This window comes from Marmota flaviventris, chromosome 9, assembly GCF_047511675.1.
Source record: "Marmota flaviventris isolate mMarFla1 chromosome 9, mMarFla1.hap1, whole genome shotgun sequence".
NCBI lineage: Eukaryota > Metazoa > Chordata > Mammalia > Rodentia > Sciuridae > Marmota > Marmota flaviventris.
The window spans coordinates 80,073,367-80,094,791 of NC_092506.1; the positions used below are offsets into that span (position 1 = coordinate 80,073,367).

Below are 21,425 nucleotides of genomic sequence, written 5' to 3' on the forward strand. Positions count from 1 at the left end.
GCAGGAGATACAGGTCTCACTTTTGACTAGAAATATCGGTAAGGAATTGCACTAGCAGCTTCTCTCAGCAGTGCTTCTGTTTATTAAGGTCATTACTTCAAATTAAAATGTATAGGGACTTCCCTTATTTAACTGTGTTAGCTTTAATCTGTCTAGTTATGACCATTGTATATGAACACCATGGGGAAATGGGTAAGTACCATTTAAATCTGGCATTGGATAACAAGACCGGGTTGCAAAATAAAGCAGGAGGGGTGGGAAGTGCTAGGAAAATTTAATTACAGGGACAAAGAGGTTCTGCGGTAGGTATGTCTACTATTTCTCACCTTAAGTAGAAGTGGACTGTTAGCAGTCTTAGGACCAGAGAAGTCCTCTCTCTGGAAATGTGAATGGATGTGACCTTCTTCCTGTCCTAATGATTGTTTTCCAAGTGAGAGGAAAGTTTTGTTTTTGAGAACTGCTGTATGGGTAGTACAAAGACCATCTGCCAGTCACAGAGTATGCTAGATCTTCTCACCAGAAAGGGCTAGGTGAGGAGTGATGTAGCCCTTAAAGAGCCCTTCCTAGAGGTGGCACCTAACTAGAGTTTTCAGTTGTTCTAATTGTTTAATTTAGACAACTCTATGACATGGACATTATCATCTCTTTTCTATATGTAAAGACATTAAACTCACACTCAATATTTGACCACTGTCTGATTACCATGTAGATCCTTTCTCCTATGTCACTATGCCTTGAGATTTCTGAGACTTTTACCCTTTTTGTGCCATAATAGTTTGAGATAAGCATATCATAATTTGACAAAGCATCTTTGTGAGTTAATTCAATTTCAGCTAAGTCTGCAAGTATTTACTTGCTGACAAGGAGCAGGATCATATTATCACATCTACACATCTCATCTCATCCTGGGTATACCTGGGTCCACCTGAGGAATTAGAAGACTTGGCATTTCCTGGGATGGTTGCCCCGTTCCTATTCCCTAGTTGCATGAGCAGATTTTCATGCTTCTTGAGAGATGTTCAGAAACTGTTGCAGAAACATGCAAAGATTTTTAATTTATTTAGTGTTGTGTTTGATGGATAGCTATGCTTTACTGAAAGCATTAATCAGATTTCTGGAATGCTTTCAGGGAAGCATTAAATAAATTCCTGAATATCTGAAATTCTTGGCTGGAGATGACGTTGTAAATATTACCACGATTATAGAATGGCTGACCAATGTTTTTCCCTAATCAAATCTAAAGCTCCCCATTTTTCTTTAAAGGGGGTATTTCTGTCTCGGAAGTCCTGGACTATGAATTATGCAGAAAATTTTACCTGGTGGTAGAAGCTAAAGATGGAGGCACCCCAGCTCTCAGTGCTGCGGCCACTGTGAGCATCAACCTCACAGATGTGAATGACAACCCTCCCAAGTTCAGTCAAGATGTTTACAGTGCTGTCATCAGTGAAGATGCCTTGGTGGGAGAGTCTGTCATTCTGGTAAGTGCCAGGGATGTCTAGATGTCTGAGACTATTATTACTCATTACAACGAAGAAGTTAACAAAGTCTCTGTTGGATTTTCTTCACTTTCCCCTTTCAGTGTCTTTGTGTCCCCACAGTGCTAGTCAGACACAAGCCTTTCAATGGTATCGTCTCCAGTTTGTACATTAGAGTGGATTAGATAGATTAATTTATATCAAGGCTATAGTGACTTTTTTTCCCCCAGAGTGTATACATTTTTAGGAAACCAAAACAGACCATGTAAAGAATTTTTAATGATGGTTCCTACTAGTATATGAACTTGGATGATAAGTTATTAGGTAGCTTGAAGATTACTTTTTTTCTGCACAGTATGGTAGATATAGTTTATAAGGATATATTGTACACTTCAAAATCACTGAGAATAAGTTTCAAATGTTCTCTCCACAAACATTTGAGGTGATGGGTTGTTAATTAGCTTAAATTAGTTATTCCATATTATATCCATAAATCATAACATCACTTTGTAACCCATAAATATGTATGCTATAATTTGCTAGTTTATAATAAAAATTATTGGGTGGCTAAAGATAAACTAAACTTGGCTTACCACCACCACCACCCACACAATCACAGAGTAGGGCAACTACAAATGGGCCACTCTTGGAGGAGCCCTTTAGGGAAGGAATTTTTTGTGATAATACTTAGAACAAGCTATGTGTTTGGAGAACTCAGGTTTTCTTATGCCACAATTACATTTTGAAAATGAGTTATCATCCTTACTGGATCCTGGGTGGGACAAGTCTCTTCCACCCAAACATCTCTCCTTTGATTGCCCCAGCATCAGATGAAGGTGGCTGCAGCCCTCTGCTGTATACGTTAGAGGTGGACTTTCCAAGCCCTCTCTCGTTCCTGGATATTATAAGACTCTTTCAGTGCGTATAAATATGAACATGAACAATACAAAGTAGTAGACAGTGGGAAGCACATTGGCTATGTGGTAAAAGGGAATATTCTTACACCTCTCTATATGGAAATGCATAAGTTTAGAGAATGTATGACTCTGTAGCAGAAACCACTATTTGCAGAATTGGGAAGGAATTGTGAAAGCACTACCATCAGCTAATTTGGGGCTCTCACTGTCTCAAGCCTGAGGAAAATCAAGCATGAAAAGCACCAGGTTGTAGGCAGAGGAAATTAGCAAAGAATGAGATGGGGCTCCACTGGGGCTTATCACTGGCATTGGTGAGCTGAGCTCCTAGGAATACTGTCAGTTCTGGAACTCTAAGAATAAAACCTTTCTCTGTCTCATGTTATGTCTTTTCTATGTTTTTCTTGGTTTCGATGAAGCTAATAGCAGAAGATGTAGACAGCCAGCCCAATGCACAGATTCATTTTTCCATTGTAAGTGGAGATCGGGACAATGAATTTGCAGTGGATCCTGTTTTGGGACTTGTAAAGGTTAAGAAGAAACTGGATCGGGAACGGGTAAGCTATTCAAGACCAACTCCTTTCCCATCCACACCTATATCTCCACTGGAATCAGGGCACAGGCTTCATGAGTATAAATAGCAAGGTTCTCTATTCTAAATATTGAGAATAAATAGGGATACATTAAAATGGAGTGTGGAGTATTTGGGTTAGACTTCCTGCCAATAATAGCAGCTGGCAATTGTTTATATATGGAGGTTTGAAAAGAAAGAGCAAATATGTGTCTTTCAGAATGGCTTAAATTTCAGTCCATCTGCAAGTGAGGGCAGAAAAGTACCTTCAGTGTTAGGATCCTGTGGCACTGGTTTCCTGAGTAACTTTAGCCCAAAGTGAGCAGATACAAAAAGATCCCTGAAGGAATCTAAGCCAGAAAGAATGGTACAGAATATTCCTATGTCCATTAAATGTTAAATATTCCTATGTCCGTTAAACTGAGTTTCTAAACCTTGTCTTTCTTGACCAAAACATGTGTCTTCAAAGAGAAATTAAATATAGAAACAAGTGTCATAGTAGCGATGCTAAAAAGGAGATGGAATCTACTGGGTGTTGTTTTTCCATACCTCCACCAATACTAAAACTAGTAAGTCAGACAGGTCAGAGGTGACAATGGTTGTGATGAACAAGGGCCCAGAGCTGTGGCTCTAACAGGGAGTGGTTTTGTCTCCCAGGGAAAGTGAGCAATGTTTGAAAACATTTTTGATTGTTAAAGCTGGACAGAGGGTGATACTGACTCCTGGTGGGTAAAGGCCAGGGATGCCTTCAACCTTCCTACAGTGTCCTCAACAGCAGAGAATGCTATTCAGCTGCAAATTCGTTACATGTTGAGAAACCTGGGCTAGAGAACCACAGAAAGGTGGCTGATCTATAACGAAGCAGAGCGGGAACCTGCAGTTCCTGAGTGCCCAGAAGAAAAGAAGTGCTGCTGTTTCTTATTGTCACCTCTTTGTGCCTTGGCAGGTGTCTGGATACTCACTGCTTGTCCAGGCAACAGACAGTGGTGTTCCCGCAATGTCATCAACTGCAACTGTCAACATCGATATCTCTGACGTAAATGACAACAGCCCAGTGTTTACACCTGCCAACTATACTGCTGTGATTCAGGTAAGCAGATCTCACTTGCCAGGCACTCATCTGTATGCATTCAGCCCACATCCTGTGCTGTGTTTCCCTCCCTGTCTTATTTGGTTTGAGTTTACCATAGATTAGGTAATTTATAAACAACAGAAATTTATTGTCTACATTCTTGAGACTGGGAAGTCCAAGATGAAGGCTTCATCCGATTCTGTGTCTGGTGAGGGTCTTGTCTCTGCTTCATAATGCAGCTTTCTAGCTGTGTCCTCACGTGGTTTATAAAGCAAACAAGCTTCCTCAGGGCCTCTTTTATAAGGATGCTAATCCCTATCAAAGATTCCACCTCTTAATACTATTGCATTGGGAATTTCATACCAACATATGACTTCAGGGAGAACATAAACATTCAGACCATAGCATTCATTTGAGTTTCTTATTATTTCTTAGTAGGCATGAAAAAGCCTGATTCTTCTACCACAGCTGATGAATAAATGTTGCTAAGATGTATCCAGGACAGGGTTCTTTCATGTATCAGATGTTTTATGTACACTAGCAACCTATAAAATAGGACGGTGGATTGACCTCCACTTGAGAGTCAAGGAAAGAAGGATTGTGAGGTTAAGCAGTTCACCCAAGATCCTGTAGTTGGTAAGTAGTAGAGTCAGGATTTGAATTTGGGTCTGACTTTTGGGGGAAAAAAAAAACCAACAACTCTGTAACGATAGGCAATCTTTAAGCAACTTTGTGCTGTTCTGACAGGGGAGGGAAATTGATAAGAACCATCTCATTATTCAAAGGGAGATTGGCATCAGGGTAGAGCTGCTACTCATTAAAATTAATCTTCCATGGGCAATTTGTTTAGCCCTTTAAATTCACCTGCTTTTAAAAATTAGACTGCAGGATAAGGTAACTTACAGCTCGTATTCTGCTCTCAGAGAAAATGAATCTTCCCATTTACTTTTTATTCAGAGGATATTTCATGAGCACAGTTCCAGGTGCTGAGCTTCCTTTACCTCCCCATGTTTTTAGAAGCCGGAGACCCAACCTAAGCTGGATCAATCCTGACATACTGTCAGTGCAGAGGGCTTGGAGGAGATAGAAATTGAACTGGACAATCATCTCTTGGCCTTGTCCAGCTTGGTATCAGAATTACCCCCAAGGGCTACCAGGATTGCTACCCAGGGCTTTGTGGGTAGAAAGTAAGATGAGAGTGGACAGATCTTGAGGGGACACTTTGGGATGACATCGAAGACTCTGAGTCTGGCCACACTCAGCAGGCTTCCTCAGCCCCCATGCTGCTGAGCTGTCCAGGGATCAGAGCAAGCAGCTACCTGCTGGTTCCAGCCCCTGTGTCAGTGGAATCCTTTCCTTTGGAGAGGAAGTTGCATTTCCTCTTCTCCCTTGTTTTTCTCACCAGCTGTGCATGCTGATCACTCTCCTGCCTCCACGAAGCTTCACCCAGGCCTGTGCCTTCCTCCATGTCCATCTCAGATTGCTCACCTCCATGACCATTGCCCCCCATGGCACTCTTTCCTCTCACAGGCTCTGCTTGCCTCCCCCCACAACAAAATGGGCTTTGCCTACTCATAATTCATTTTATGACACATATCCATGGCTTGGCAGACTGTTTTCAAATGCAGATGGCAAGTCAGTCTGGGAGTGGTGGTGGGGTCCTCTCTGCCGGGCCTGTCTGTCTGTGTCTTTGGGCACCTTTCTTTTCCATGTGGTGACCCCGAGGGCACACATTCTTTCTCCCTCTCTCCTTCTAGTCTGTAGAGGAAATGGCCTTTATAGAGTGAGCAAACAAATCAATAAATCTCCTGCTTTGTGGGATGCTGAGTATGTTGTTCATGGAGAAGAGTAAATCTTCCCTGGGCTGAGTTTTCTCCACGATGGTTCCAGAGGGAAGCTATGATGACCAAGAGGGCACTTGAGAAAAGGAGCAGGAGACCTTTGAGGTTCTATTCCCTTCCTCTTTCAAAACCCATGCCAAACTAATGTATCCACCTAAAAACTAAAAGATACATAAATAAATAAATATTTTTTTTTAAAAAAACATACCTTCCGGGCTGGGGTTGTGGCTCAGTGGTAGAGTGCTTGCCTGGCATGCGTGGGGCCCTGGGTTCAATCCTCAGCACCACATAAAAATAGAGGAATTGCATCCATCTACAACTAAAAAAAAAAAAAAAAATTAAAAAAACATGCCTTCCTTTCCCCAAGCCAGAATGATTTCTTTATTCCAACATATGGTTTTTATAAGGCTAATTTGGCACACAAAACTTGAGTGGGCCTGCCCTCCACACTGCAGCGTATCACTGTCTCCATCTCTGCAGCTCAAACCCATTTAATCCTTGAGTCGATGCCATCAGGAGGCAGGAGCCAACAAAGCTAACTTCAGACCCAGACCACGGTAGCACTGAAGTCTAAACAGAGGGGGGCAAGGAAACCGGTGCCTGTGCTATGGAGGATTTAGTTTGGCATTTTCAAAGAGAAGATAACCTCAAGAAAGAACTGCAAAGAGTCTTTGTTTTCTCCTTTTGGGGAAAAGAGTGAGGGTTTCTGCAAGATAACACTTACAATATAGCATCAGGGTTTCCATAGACTGATGATGCAATGATTCCCTTTCTCTTTATTTTCAAGTTGAGGAATATTCCATCCCCCTTCTCTCTTCTAGAGAAACATCGCAAAACTATATTCTAGGGTGGGTTATAAAAGCTTCATCTTCCACCTGGACTGTGCTTTTGCATATTGACTGGGAAATTGCCAGCATGTCCCCTCAAAGCATCCAATGTTGTGACATTATGTCACAGTGTTGGACCTCAGCATATTTGTATTATGAGTGTGAAGAAGAGCCTCCCCCACACCCCACCAGGAGAGATTTCTCCTGGCCTGAGAAGATCTCCAGTGTTGCCACCAAGACTGGAGAGAGCCATGCAAATGGGAACAATCCCAGAGGTTTCCTGATAAATGCTGGGCACTTTGAGCTGATGAAGGACAAGGTGTACCCCACACTATCCTGGGAACCTATAAGCCAGCTCAACATGAGGACCTTGTGTTCTCATCTTCAGAGCATCATCTCATGAGGCAGACACTGATGGAAAGAGGGTGCTTGCCAACACCAGCATGTTGAGATGGCAAGAGGATGTCACAGAGAACCCCTTCCACTAAAGCCCAGTTTCCTAGCTTTTCACTCACCACCAGTGATGAGGGATTTTAAAAAATGTGAAGAGAAGTGTAATTTTTATCTTCCTTTTTATCCTTTACTGTTATGCAGGAAAATAAGCCAGTAGGCACCAGCATCTTGCAGCTGGTGGTAACAGACAGAGATTCCTTTCACAATGGGCCTCCCTTCTCCTTCTCCATTTTGTCGGGAAATGAAGAGGAAGAGTTTGTGTTGGACCCTCATGGGATCCTTCGGTCAGCAGTGGTCTTCCAGCACACGGAATCTCCAGAATATGTGCTCTGTGTCCAGGTATAGCCTCGTTCTCTGTCCACATCAGGCTGCCTGTCTCTCTGCTTGTTTCACTGCCTGTCGGTTGGCTTTTCTTTGTCGAACAAGTCAACATAATTCATTACTGTGAAGGAATGTTCCCCTCTTAATCGCAAATTCAATTTCACACCAATAAAAGCGGCCTGTGTGTGTGAAATTGAACAGGAAGGAAGGGAAGCTGGCTGGTTCAGGAAGGACATTTCTGTAGGTTGAGCCTGGCAGACAGTCACTTCACCTAAGTCGGCATTCTAAAAATCTTGGGGTTGTAATTAACCCCCAAAGAAACTCATTGGTTAAAGCTTGTGGCTCTATACTGAGCATTGTTTGCCACATTATCCTACTTGAGGAAGCTACCAGTCACTTTCTTAGTGGAATTTAGTCATAGTATGTCCTCTGTTTGTTTGCCAGGCCTCCCTGGTGTGGCAGGGGGAAACCAAAGACTCAATTGGCACTAGCCTTCCAGGATCTCTCCTCCAGTCATTGGCCTGTGTGAAATGAAGTAAGCAAAAACAGAGGGTATGCAAAGGATATAAAGGGAAGCAAAAAACAAGAGAGAACACAAGAGTTCTCCCATGTGAACTGTGCCAATAGTCAGATTTGTATTCCATCAGTAAAGTTGAGTGACTTTTCAACCCACAGGTATCCACAGAGAGCAGCCCACACCAAGTATGTAAAATGATAAAAATAGCAATCCTTTGTATTTGTATAGATTTCAGTAGATGTTAAGGGCTGAAGGTATAGTTTATTCATAGTATGTGTGAGGCCCTGAGTTCCATTCCTAGCAACACACACACACACACACACACACAGACACACACACACACACACACACACACACTCTACATGTTATCTCTTTGGATAATTTATACCTTGTTCTACTCCTTGAAACCATCCAAATTAATAACTGCCAGGTCTGAGCATGCCAGTGAACTCTTCAGTTGCCGCCACTCTTTTAACAATTTATATCACAGTATAGGGACTCAAGGCCCAAAAAAGTTTTCCAGTGTCTTCTCACAGCAGGGAGTACAGTGTTTCCATCTTCTGTCTAGTTGTTAGAAAGCAGATATCATCTCTCAGGCTTTGGGATCCCTGTAGCAGGCCCTATCCTCCTAGTACCTTGAAATAAACTACCACCAGAGCCCATGTTTTCTTCCTTTATAAGGTCTCTGGGTGCCTCAGTGATGCTCCCTTTGCCATATTATTGCCCCATACACGTACTATTCTATCAGAGATTCCTGGTAATTCCTCTGCTCATTTTCTTCTAACTCATCCCTCCTGGGTCAATCATTCCAGTTTAATTATTTGTTTTCCTAAGTGAGAGATGAACAAATTATAACCCTTTGGCCAAATCCTGCCCTCAGTCTCTTTTTTCTAAATAAAGTTTTATTGGATGTAGCCTCACCCATGCTTCGTGGCCACTTCCAGGCCCTAAGGACAGAATTAAGTGATTGTGATAGAGACCATATGACCCACAAAGCCTAAAGTATTGGCTTTCTAGCCCTTTGCATAAAATGTTTGATTACTCCTGCCCTAAACTAATACTATAGCTCTAAACTAAAAATCAAGCACTTCAGTGCTTGAAAACTTGGGCCCTGCAAGCCATATTCTACCCACAAATTTCAGATTTTGAATTTCAGGGTTTTGGGGCAGATATCACCTTCCCGTCCTCCTCTGACCACAGGCCCATTACCCTGTCACCTTATACCTAGCAGCTTCATGCCTTTCTGCCATCTTTCCAGCTTCTGACATTGGAACCTCTGGCCTGGAGTTCAAACTTGTCACTGATATTTGAAAGCTCTCCACTGTTTGACTTTAAGTTCATCTAATTCACCAAAATTATCTCTTCCTATAGGAAGTCTCCAATTCAGCATCTCTGGTTCACATTGCTAAGCAAATAGATAATGAGGGTGACATTAGTAATAAAAATAGCAATAATCACGTGAATTATCACATTCAAAATATTTCTATGTGTTAGGCCTGTGCTAAGTACTTTGCCATCACTCTCTTTTGGTTTCCAGCATACAAGAACCCTGTGAGATACATACTCCTGTTTTACTCACATTAAAGAGACCAAAATTGAGGTTCAGAGAAATTGAGCAACTTACTCAAAGATGGATGAAATGAGTGGCAGAACTAAGATTCAAATTCTGGCCCATGTGATGTCCAAGCACTTGCTCTTACACTGCCTTCCACATGCAATGATACATCTCCCCCGATTCCATTTAGCCTTTGGCCCCACAATCTCAGATACCCACCCTGTGGACCCAGCCCCTGGGTCTCTTCCTCCTTCCGAAGCCGTTCATTACTGACTGCCTCCACATTGCGTGTGGCAGGAATTCAGTAAAGATCTTCTGTCAGTGTGGCTGTTGCAGCAATGCTTATGTCAAGAAGAAAGAGAAAGGGTTTGATGTTTTTTGTTGTTGTTTTGGGGGGCTAACTATTTTTCCCTTTGGTGTGCTTTTTTTAAAATTCACTCTGATATAATTCCCAGTTAAATAAAATGTCGTTTCCTAAATATACAGAACAGTGGCATCTGGTCCAATCCAAAGGAAAGAATCCACCAGAGAACAAAGATCCCTTTTCCAACTGGGAATACCATTTTATGAAGTTTTTCCTGTGGTTTCTGTCCACAATGAAAATAAGGCCAGCCTGTGTAGGTATTCTGGGTCTCATAGCACCCCCATCCTCCTTCCCTCTTCACCCCCACCAGCGTTGTTGTATTGACACATTTTATTGTCCATAACAGAGTGCACATATGGGGATTGAAGGTGATAAATCATTCCCCTTACTTAAATGCAGATCCTCAGCATTTTACACAGTCGTGACAGGAGATTGAGGAAAAAGCAAACTCAGTTAAAGGTACAGACATCTTCTGAGGGGTTTTTTATTACTATGATTTTTTTTCTCAATTCCTTGTTTTTCCGCCTCTTGGTGGCCCTAGGCAAAGGACTCAGGAAAGCCACAGCAAGTTTCTCAGTCCTACATTCGCGTGAGGGTCATTGAAGAAAGTATCCACAAGCCCACAGCCATTCCTTTGGAAATTTTCATTGTCACCATGGAGGATGACTTTCCTGGTGGGGTCATTGGGAAGATCCATGCCACAGATCAAGACATGTATGATGTGCTCACGTTTGCCCTGAAATCAGAACAGAAAAGCTTGTTCAAAGTGAATAGTCATGATGGAAAAATCATTGCCCTGGGTGGCCTGGACAGTGGAAAGTATGTTCTGAATGTGTCTGTGAGCGACGGACGCTTCCAGGTGCCCATTGATGTGGTCGTGCACGTGGAACAGCTGGTGCACGAGATGCTGCAGAACACCGTCACCATCCGCTTTGAGAATGTGTCCCCTGAGGACTTTGTGGGATTGCACATGCATGGGTTCCGGCGCACCCTGCGGAATGCAGTCCTCACCCAGAAGCAGGACAGCCTGCGTATCATCAGCATCCAGCCCGTGGCAGGCACCAACCAGCTGGACATGCTATTTGCAGTGGAGATGCACAGCAGTGAGTTCTATAAACCAGCCTACCTGATCCAGAAGCTGTCCAATGCCAGGCGACACCTGGAGAATGTCATGCGCATCTCAGCCATCCTGGAAAAGAATTGCTCGGGCCTGGACTGTCAGGAGCAGCACTGTGAGCAAGGCTTGTCGCTGGATTCCCATGCACTCATGACTTACAGCACAGCACGCATCAGCTTTGTGTGTCCACGTTTCTACAGGAATGTGCGTTGTACCTGTAACGGTGAGTGTAGTATAGAATTCCCTGCCCCCTCTTGAAATTTTAGGAGTCAACTGGGTTATCATTTCTTCAAGGCATGCACTCAGTCACTTATTCAACTGAATATTAATGGACCACCTGTTACGTGCCAAATAACCATGAAAGATTCTGGAACTGCAGGAGAAATAAGAGAAGTCAGCCCTCACTCCCTTGGAAGTGTAGCCTAGTGAGCAGCACAGACAGGCAAGGCCAGCTGATAAGCATGGTTAGATAGATATACAATGGGGGTTGGGGACAATGAGAGGGAAGTTTTTCTAAAAAGAGTGTCCTATAGGCTGAGATAAAGGTCAAGTAGGAATTAGGGAGGGGAAGGAGAATATTCCAGGCAGGGATAGCTTGTATGAGAAAAGCTTAAAGGCAAAAGAAGAACCCACATGGAGGAGACAGGAAGAGCTTTTCTCTTGCTAGAAGGAGGCAGCAGTAATGACAAATGAGATTGTAAAGCAGGCCCAGTGATCACATGAGGGCCATTTGCCAGGATGAAGAATTTATAAATTATCCCAAGGCACCGGAAGCCATTGGCTGATTAGAAGTGAAGAAGTGACAGGATCAGATCTGTCTTCACAAAGGGCAGCAGAGGGGAATGGATGAGATGGGGTCAGGGCAGAGGGAGGGAAACAAGTTGGGAATATGTGGCAGAGGATAAAGGCAGTTCGATTGCTTCAGTGAAAAACAGGGGCCAGATGTCCAGAAGCACAGTCAGGGGATGGATTCAGCCCTAAGAGCCACAAGGACAGAATGGTTCATGTTAGTTGATGTAACTACAGTCATTGAACCTTGACCTTTACTGGTCAAAGGCCATAGGTGCACAGAGTCACATGCCCATAGTGGTCAGTGAGAAGAATTACTCTCTCTTTTTCCTCTCCCTGATGTGTGGAGCCATAAATTCACTGCCCTCTTCTAAGAAAATTGCACCCAGAGTTTTTCTGTCCAGTGTGAACTTGATCCACAGGAACTGTGGCCAGAAGGAAGGCCATTTGTAAAACATTCCTGTAGGTAATTGGGGCCAGACAGTGCCCCTGGCCTCTTTGCTTGGAGGAAGTTCTTGGTTGCATTTTGGAGAATAAGCTTATGAGAGGGAGGACTTAGGGATCACAGCTGCCTCCGACAGATATTTAAGACAGTCTTAAAGCAGCCCAGAAAGGTGCCAGGCATTCACTCAGTGGTACCCAGTAAATTGTTTGCATTTTTATTAGGTTAGATGCAGTGATGACCAGACCTGTGAAATATGTAAATTTGCTGCAAAGTGACTTGAAGCACCCATGTTAGGTAAAATGCATTTCTGGCAGATGTCACCACCATTCAGAATTTATGAATGCCAGCTGTGCAGGTCTTATCTAAATTCCCTTTGCTGGCAAATTGATTTCTGCACCAAAGTTCTGTTAGGGCCTACATGCAGTGATTCACAGCAGGGTTCAAAAGGGGTTTTGGAAAGGACAGAGCAGACTCTGCAGGAGAAAGTATACTAGCTAATTAATTCTGAAAACTCAGCAAAAATCTGTAGAGGTTGCAATGTCCTAGGCACCGAAGACTCAACATGAAAAAATACCATCTCTGCCCTTAGGAGCTGGCTATGGTGTAGTCAGTCTGCAAGCCCCTACTTGCTCTAACACTGCCATAATAAGTGCCACAGAGCGGAAAGCACAAGGCCCTTTTGTGGCTTCTGTGATGTTTATGCACAGAGACCACACATGTCCTGGGTCTTCAGGGAGGAGTGTGAGTTCATCTAGAAGGCGTAGAGGGAGAGGAGGCCTTGCAGAATTTCTTTAAAAGAGGGAATTTAGAAGGATCATTTGGGGGGAGGGGGGAGGCGAGGACTTACTCTTCATTTTGTATGAGATGCTAATGTTTTAAATGAAATAGGTTTCAAGGTGATGTCCCTGATTAGGACTCCTATTCTCTAGTCCCCACAAACCTTTCTATTCCCATTAAATCTAGAATTCCAGAAGTTTTAGTAATTAAGTCCCTAGATAACCTAAAAGGAGGCCTTCTAAGTTTGAAAAGTGAGTGCTTTTTCAACAAGAGCTCTGTGCATAGTCAGACCAAGCTCTCAGCTTCTTCTGACCTTTTAGTCACCCTTATAATTAAATTTAAATAAAATTCTAGATTTTAGCAATAAAAGGGGCTCAAAAGGTCATCTCTGAAGACTCATCTTCAGTAGGAGATGTATGATAATCACCATTTTATAAATGTGGTAGTTATATGCCTCGCCCAGGGCTGTACCCCTGGTGAGAGTGGCCTGCTGACTCAGCATAGGGTCCCCTTGGTCCCTATTTTATTATGTGCTCTTAAGAACAAGAACTTTTCTATTTTTTTTCCATGTGAATCATAACCTCAATACTATGTACTCTATGAGAATACCCAAAGAAGCCCATTTTCTTAGCAAACTGATCATCAGCCTCACAATAGGATTCCAGAAAGACACAGATTCTCAGCCTCCAGTATGCAGAGGGATTTTGGGAAACGTTGAGCCCCACACTCAGATATGGACAGTAGGTTTAGGCTACCTTGGAACCTACACTTACTTTCTGTGCCACACACATGCTGCTGATCAAGAAAATTTGGAGAGATCTCACAGGGAGGTAAAGAGAAAAAAATTTCCTCCAAAGTCAGAGGGCAAACTCTTGGTTGTAATAGTAATCACCCTCACACTTCTTGTAAAGTTTCCTTCTAAGTAAAAATACAGTGAAGATTTGTTAAGGTAAACATTAGTTATTTTTAGGCATCTTCTCATTTATTGGGCAGATGGACAGGAGAGGTCATTTAATTCAACAAATGCTCCTCCCCCTACACACACACACACACACACACACACACAACTTATATTGACTACTTATCTGTTTACCATTGGAGGCCCACAAATTTATTAAATGAAGTTTCCCAGCACTCCTAGAATAATTAGCATGATAAATAGGGTAGGTAGCTATCCATTCTGCGCTGTATAGAAATGTTGACACAGATGTGGCCTCAGTGTTCTACCCTCCTCCCAACCTCCAGCTCATCTTTTTGTCATGCAGATTTGGGGGTTCAGTTATCATCATTAGCATCTTGAACCAAAATGCTGACTTGTGTTAACCAAATGAAAACAGACTTGAATTTTAATGCCAAATAAGCTCATTAAATTCTAGCCACCATGAAGCATCACATTTGAACAGAACTTCAAGAGATACAAAGTTCTGATGTCAGGAGATGGCTCCTGGTGAACTTCAGATATTCAATGAACATTCTCCCTTCAGTTAGAATCTTACACCAACTTAAACAAATGGAGAGTGAGACATGCCCTGGAGCCTCCATGAGGAAAGCTGGAGGACAGGGCACCAGAACAACCCATAAGCTGCACTGAGAGTCCATCTTTTAAAGTTTCCATTGATTTTCAAAAGTCTGATATAGAAATATATCAAAAAATGAGGGAATGAACTCCCAAGGAGACAATCAGAGTTTAAAACCAAAGTGTCTTATGAGATTAATGGCAGAACCGGATGCCTTGTTTGCCACCTTTATTTAGGAATGGAAGCTAGAGTTCACAGTGAAATCAGTGAGGCATTATGAACATTACCACGTGTGAAGCCTTCTGCTAGACAGAGATGAGTGAGACAGCAGCCTTAGGACAGCAGGGGTGAGTGCTCTCATAGGGTGCTCAGGGTACTGAGAACAGTGCCGTAGCCCTGGAGATGATACTACCTGAGCGAGTCCTGAAAGGATGCTTAGAATGAGGCACATGCCCAGGATGAAGTGTTCCTGGCTGAGGATCCTAAGAGCAAAAGTGTGATGTGAGAAACACCATGCAATTCAATGCACAGGTCAAGGCAAGGACACACGTGACAACTCATATGTGTTGAGCCATGACCAGGTTCATGCTATGTTTCACACATATATAATTACATTGAACCCTTGCTGTAACCCAATAGGGTAGGTATCATTAACTTCAGAAATTAAGGAATCCAAGTCTTGGCAAGGTCAATTAACTTGCTCATGGTCAGGGAGCTAATAAATGCTGAACCAAGATTCCTACCTGACCATTTAACTCAAAGCATTTTTTACCATTATATTTTACTACCTCTGTGAATATTTGGAAGGAACTTGGAAGCTACTTATTTCAGTCTCCTACCCACTACAGACATCCCATTTACTATGTCCCTGTCATAGAAATTCAATTGGATAAATTGAATGGAGCTGTTTATGGGTAACCATGCTAATTTTCTTCTATTAAGCACAATAAAATAAAATAATGAAGATTTCTATGAGATAGTCTTAAAACTTAGCTTTGACGAATTTTTGGAAAATGAGAAATATTTGAGATTGAGTTTACTCTTAGGGTAGGGTTTGTTAATGCTAATTATCTGAAGATAGGGTCAACAGGCCTGATCCTAGTGGTTTCAAATAATCCCATATATTTTCTCTGAATCTTAAAAAGGTTCCGTATGAAGTAGGAAGTTTCTATTTTTCATTCATAAGAGATCTATCTCTGCAGATCCTTTATCTCCAGCACACATGAGACCAAAGTTATCAGAAAGGTTTGACACTGCTTCTCCATGTGAATATTCCTTATATATTCCATCCATGTACAACGGCCTTCAGGAAGTATGTCTGATATGAAGCTGCATTCACCCTTTAGTGAAATCACATAGAAAAGATGGCTGAATCAAGAAAACGGCATTCTGAGTGGGTCTTTGCTTCTGAGCATATACAACAGACAACTTCAAAGCTGAAACCTGGGGGGAACATGGTTTAAAACATCTTGCAGGCCATGTATTTAAAAGACAGCTCGTTAACTTACGTGGCATTGGCCAGGACCTAGCATTTTGGCAAAGCATGTGGGTTCAGGGTGTGGGGTGTTTACCGTTAGTCATTGGATTCTTCAATGTAATGAAGCAGCAACATAAATCAAGAGGGTAAGTCAGTTCAGAGTGGCAGTATAATAAACATAGCTAGAAACTGATGTATTGGCTGATGGCACAAACTTAAACCCAGGGGCTCTGTGAATGCTGAGGAGATGAGATGAGAGTCATAAATATGGTAGTGAGACCCTTACAAAACCTTCAGAGGACCACCCTTCTCCTTGCATTTTCCAAAGCACTGAAGTTCCTGCTCCAATTAATCATCTGTTGTCAATACCATGGAAAGTGACCTAAATTTCCACCTGAGCAAAGCTTCAGAAGGCAGCAAACCTTTCAGAGAATAGCCACACTGTGTGTACATGTACCTGGTGGAGGGGCCAGGTTTGAACAACCGCACCTGAGATGGGGAAGGCAGTGCCAACACACAGCCACATGCATCCTGGGAATTGCTGAATAAAAAGCTCCAGGCCCTATTTATGCCTCCAATGCACACACTATTGCCTATCATCTGTCATCTTATAAATCAAGAATCTTGCCCAAGAAAGACAGCATGTAAAATGATCACACCTAAGTTCCCATTGCTGCCAGGTTGTTAGTTGAGTTTGTGTCTCAATTTTGAGAATTTGTTTAATTTCTCTTTTAATCTTTACAAATTGCTTTCACGTATACTAGCCCATTTAATTTTCACAATGCTATGAAGAATCCTTATCCTGATTTTTTTTGTAAAGGAAATCAAGATACAGAAAAGTCAAGCAAATTATTCAAGTACACACATTGAATAAATCAAATGACTAGCCAGGGCCAAAATCCAGGCCCGCAGCTTGCCAAGGCAGTCAGTACCCTTTCCGATCACACTACACCACCTTCCCAAGGGAACCTGGAAATGGGAACAGAGCTTACTCCTCCTGCTTTATGTTGTGACAGGAACTAAAAACGCCTGGTCCTGCCCTTGCATACAATAAATGGTGTCAGCTGGTTTGATAAAGTGGGAGCCTTCTCCCTTCATGCTCACTCTGGCACCAAATTGATGGATGCCTGGGGACGCAGAGCATGCAGGTCTACAAGCCCTCACTCCCCAAGCTGTCACTGAGCACAGCACAAGTTCATTAAACCTGGATTATCTAATGATAGTTAATAAGATAAACTTCCCCCCAGAAGCCAAAAGGAGTTGACACTGTTGTCTCTTAACTGGTACTCAGGAGCTGATGAGGCACTTTCTGCCAGCACAGAGAGAGTCTTTAAGGCTCTTAACAATAATAGGTATATACACTTCCCTGAAAAGGGGATGACATCAACATGTGATTTCTAAAAACAAGTTAACCCATTATCACTCACTTAAAGCTTACTGGATTTTATGGAGCTAGATAACTTAGGGCTTTGACTAGAAAGAAGATTGCTGTACCCAAAGTGTCCCCAGGACCCAAAGCTGTGTTCATCCGAGCCATCCAAAGGTCAAGTTCCTCTGATAATGTGTATTTCAGAATGAACCTAATTTCTTAGATAGACTGCAGAGAGGAAAGTACTGCTATATTACATAGAGAGAATCTTTAGTTTTGAGGAATATGCTTTTCAATGGCTTTAGAAGTGTTTACTAGGAATAGACTGCAGATGATCACACCAATCTCCAGCTAAGGAGGGTGATGCATGTACACTGACCTACAGGCTCTAGTCTGCCTCATATTCCTTGAGCAGCAAGAGTGGGCCAGGGAGCAGAACACCCTGACAGCAGCAGCTGGATTATATGTTTATGACGGAGCATGTTCCAGGCTGGGACTTGGAAGGAGACCCCAGAGGATTTTTAAAGCATTGAGATATATATTCCTTACCAAAAATTGTCCCCTTGACCCTAAAGAAACCATGAAAACAAAAAGAAAGAAAAAGAACCTACCAAAGTCAATGGCTGCTGGAATGAATGTTATTCGGTATCTAATATTTACATCAATACTATTTTAACTTTAGAATGTACTTGTTGCAATATTTATATTATTGTTTTCAATATATCCTCCAGCTACATTTTTCAAAGTGGAGATTTGCTCTAGTATAATCTATTGATTGGTGACTATGATTTAATTATGGCACAAGATAATTAGAATGAAAGCTGGGTGCAGCGGCACACACTTAGAATCCTAGCAACTCAGAAAGGCTGAAGCGGGAGAATCACAAGTTCCAGATCAGTCTTGGCAACTTACAGAGACCCTGTCTGAAAAATTTTTAAAAGGGCTGGTAATTTAGCTCAGTGGTGTAGTGCCCCTGGGTTCAATACCCAATAAAAGCAAGAGGGGGTGTGGGGGAGGAGAGAAAGGAGGGGAGGAGGGACAAAGGGAGAAAAGAAAAAGAAAATTAGAATAAAAGGAGCTGTGAGTTTGAGATTTAGTTGGTGGTTGAAGTGGCTCTGTGCTTTAACCCAAAATAGGAGATATGGATGATAAGGTGAGAGGCCCTGTACTAAATCCCAGGGCAGAACTGGTGGTAAAAGAAAAAGCCAAAATGTGAATAAAAAGTAGAAGTACTCAAATGCTGAATTTGCTCCAAAATATGGTATTTAGCTTTTATTATATACACTCACAAATGTTTTAGTTTGTTTTCTTTTTAAAATATTACCATAATTCCTACAGGGATATGTAACTTTGCCATCACAGGTCTGAAGTTATCTAGCCCCCTTTTAATTCTTTGAAACAGAGCCTTTTAAACTAGATTTTTGATAATGCAATGTTTCTTAACAAAGCAGTCATTTCATAAACCAGAACAGACTATAAATGTAATATCTCAAGGTGTATCTCAGAAACATAGAAAAGGTAACCTTAGACTATCTTTCTTTCTTTCTAATAGAAAAAAGATGTTCATGGAACATGAACAACCTACAAACATAAACTGTTAATAATTTGAAGGTAATATCCTGGTAATTCAGAAGTTACTTTTTTTTTTCTTAGTACTGGGTCTTCAGAACTGAAGGGCCTAGAACATACTAGGCAAGTATTCTACCACACTTCCTAGTGAGCTACATCCCCAGCCTCAGTTACACCTATTTGATGGGATGTTTTGGTGTGATTTTGGTACACTGTCACCTCCATGTGGCTGAGTTTAGCATTGGGTTCAGTTTCCATTTTTGAGCATATATTAACTCCTGGTGAATATTGAGGAGTAACCTGGAGGCTGCAGGCAGTCAGAGACTGAGATGAAACCACCAATGAGACAGCAGAGAGTCAGCAGGGAAAGTAGTGAACATACCATGAACAAACATCCCATATATGATAAGGTTAAGCCACCAACCATGGCTGGCACAGTTTCTGTTACTCAAGCCCAAGTTAAAACATTCCCTTTCTTTGTGAAGACTTCTGCTGTTGCCCCAGGAGACGAATTGTTTCTCCTCTGGTGCTTCCATTGCACTCACATACCTCTATAAAAACAGTTGTTTTATCATATAGTATTCTGCATTCGCATGTTGGCATCGTTTCCTGCCATCTTTATATGTCCAGGCCCATCACCTCCTTGGCCTTGAATAGTTATTTTATTGAGTTAGTGTTTTGAATTTTTTTTATTGAATGAATATGCCAAACATTGTTTAAAAACTGGTTATCAAAGCGTTTTGAAATAGGCCATGAGATGGTTAAACAGCTGTTTTATGTTCCATGAATATTAATCAGCACATGACAAGAAAAAAGATTTGGGGGAAGAAAATTAGAAGATGTATTTCAGGGCAGTTGGGTCTTGTGGAACCATTTGTTGAGATCATTCTCAATTTTCAGTTAGAAATGCCTTCATCTTCTAGACTTCATAAGCTGGATCAGTGCCAAGAGTGCCTTATATGATGGAGCTATAAACCAGTGGAAAATAGGATTTATGAATTCTGGGTTTGCCGGTGCTACTTATATTGCTTCTCTTGAGGATTGATAGTTCTTAAAATGTTTGTGTGCAGTTAGCATTACACTTCTGCTTCTTCCTAAGAAATGACGGTATCCTGAAACACTGCTTAATGACAAGGAGAGTCATCACGGAGGGGAGCCTGATGACTGGCCAGCTCTTCCAAGGGACAGAGCAGCTTATGTCAGGGCTGTTCTCGGTTCATGTGGAAGGGGCAATACCTTAGGCCACTGCTAGCCCATTTAGGAAATAACCATTCCAGTCATGGGTTATTTGAGTCTCCTTTCCTACAGTCCTATTACTACTTACACTCTTGCCAGGTTGAAAGGGGTCTAATTACACTTGAAATATCCAGGTCCTTTGAAAAGTGCTCTTCCCTCAGTGGACCCATATCTGCCCTCAACACAGTTCTGACCGAACTCCCTTGAGGCCTGAATTCTGCCTTAATCAGTTAATCTGCTTTCCAGGATTTCCCTCCTGAAGGATTAACCTTTCATCATACTGTGCTGTGAACATCGAACAGGTAGAAAGAAAGCCTTTCTTTGCCAAGGATAATACTACTATTTTTGATAGCTGCTAGGGCATGCTTCCAGCTAATCAATAAAATAGCATGTAGCAGAAGGGATTAGGAAGCAATGCAAGTTGTGCTTTCACAATTGAGAATTAGGCATATTTTCTTTAGAAACATTTTCTACCCACTGCCCTGAAATCAACAACTAACATCTTCTGTGGTCTACCCTCAAGTTTTGTGGGGCAAAGATAAGCTGTAGAAGAAATCTAAATACAGGGGCACATGCAAATGGCTGCCAAGATTCAGAAACCCCACTCCGGTCAATACTAGTAGAACCTTTGCACAGTGATCTTTCTTCAGCTGAACTTGTTCCAAGTGCACATGAAAATACTTTATCCCAAAGGAGGAGAAGCTCCATTTCCATTTGCTACTTTTTTTTTTTTTTTTTTTTTTTGAGACTACGTTGCCCGTCCCACCTCAACCTCCAGGTGTGCCCAGTTTCTATTTACATCTTACCTGCTTCAGTCTGGCCATGAGCTTTAGGCAGTTATAGGTAAAGCCCATTGGAATGCTTCTGCTTCCGGATACCCTCTTTATTACTTGGCTCAGAGCTTGTAGCAGCCAGCTCTTTATCCATTCCTATGATCCCTAAAATGTTGGGTGAATCCTTTTGTGTACTGATCATGCCTGTTCCCACTTTGTCACAGGAGGACTGTGCCCAGGGTCCAACGATCCTTGTGTGGAGAAGCCGTGTCCGGGTGACATGCAGTGTGTTGGTTATGAAGCCAGCAGGAGACCGTTCCTCTGCCAGTGTCCACCAGGGAAGCTTGGAGAGTGCTCAGGTGCAGAGGGTTTTGGAATGACAAGGGTCTAATTTCATAATTCTGAAACACTTGCCCTGGAGTAAATCACATGCCCAGGCCTTTCCA

At 42.2% G+C, this 21,425-nt stretch overlaps 1 protein-coding gene across 2 annotated transcripts in view; it reads left to right on the top strand.

Moving 5' to 3' along the window:
* Fat3 (FAT atypical cadherin 3) overlaps positions 1-21,425 on the top strand; it is a 483,199-nt gene that overhangs the window by 430,765 nt on the left and 31,009 nt on the right. For both annotated transcript variants that reach the window (XM_027951397.3, XM_071617163.1), the window contains exons 14-19: positions 1,264-1,478; positions 2,809-2,946; positions 3,907-4,050; positions 7,295-7,492; positions 10,452-11,250; positions 21,204-21,338. In XM_027951397.3, the coding sequence (XP_027807198.2) occupies positions 1,264-1,478; positions 2,809-2,946; positions 3,907-4,050; positions 7,295-7,492; positions 10,452-11,250; positions 21,204-21,338 (1,629 nt within the window). The remainder of the gene's footprint in view (positions 1-1,263; positions 1,479-2,808; positions 2,947-3,906; positions 4,051-7,294; positions 7,493-10,451; positions 11,251-21,203; positions 21,339-21,425) is intronic.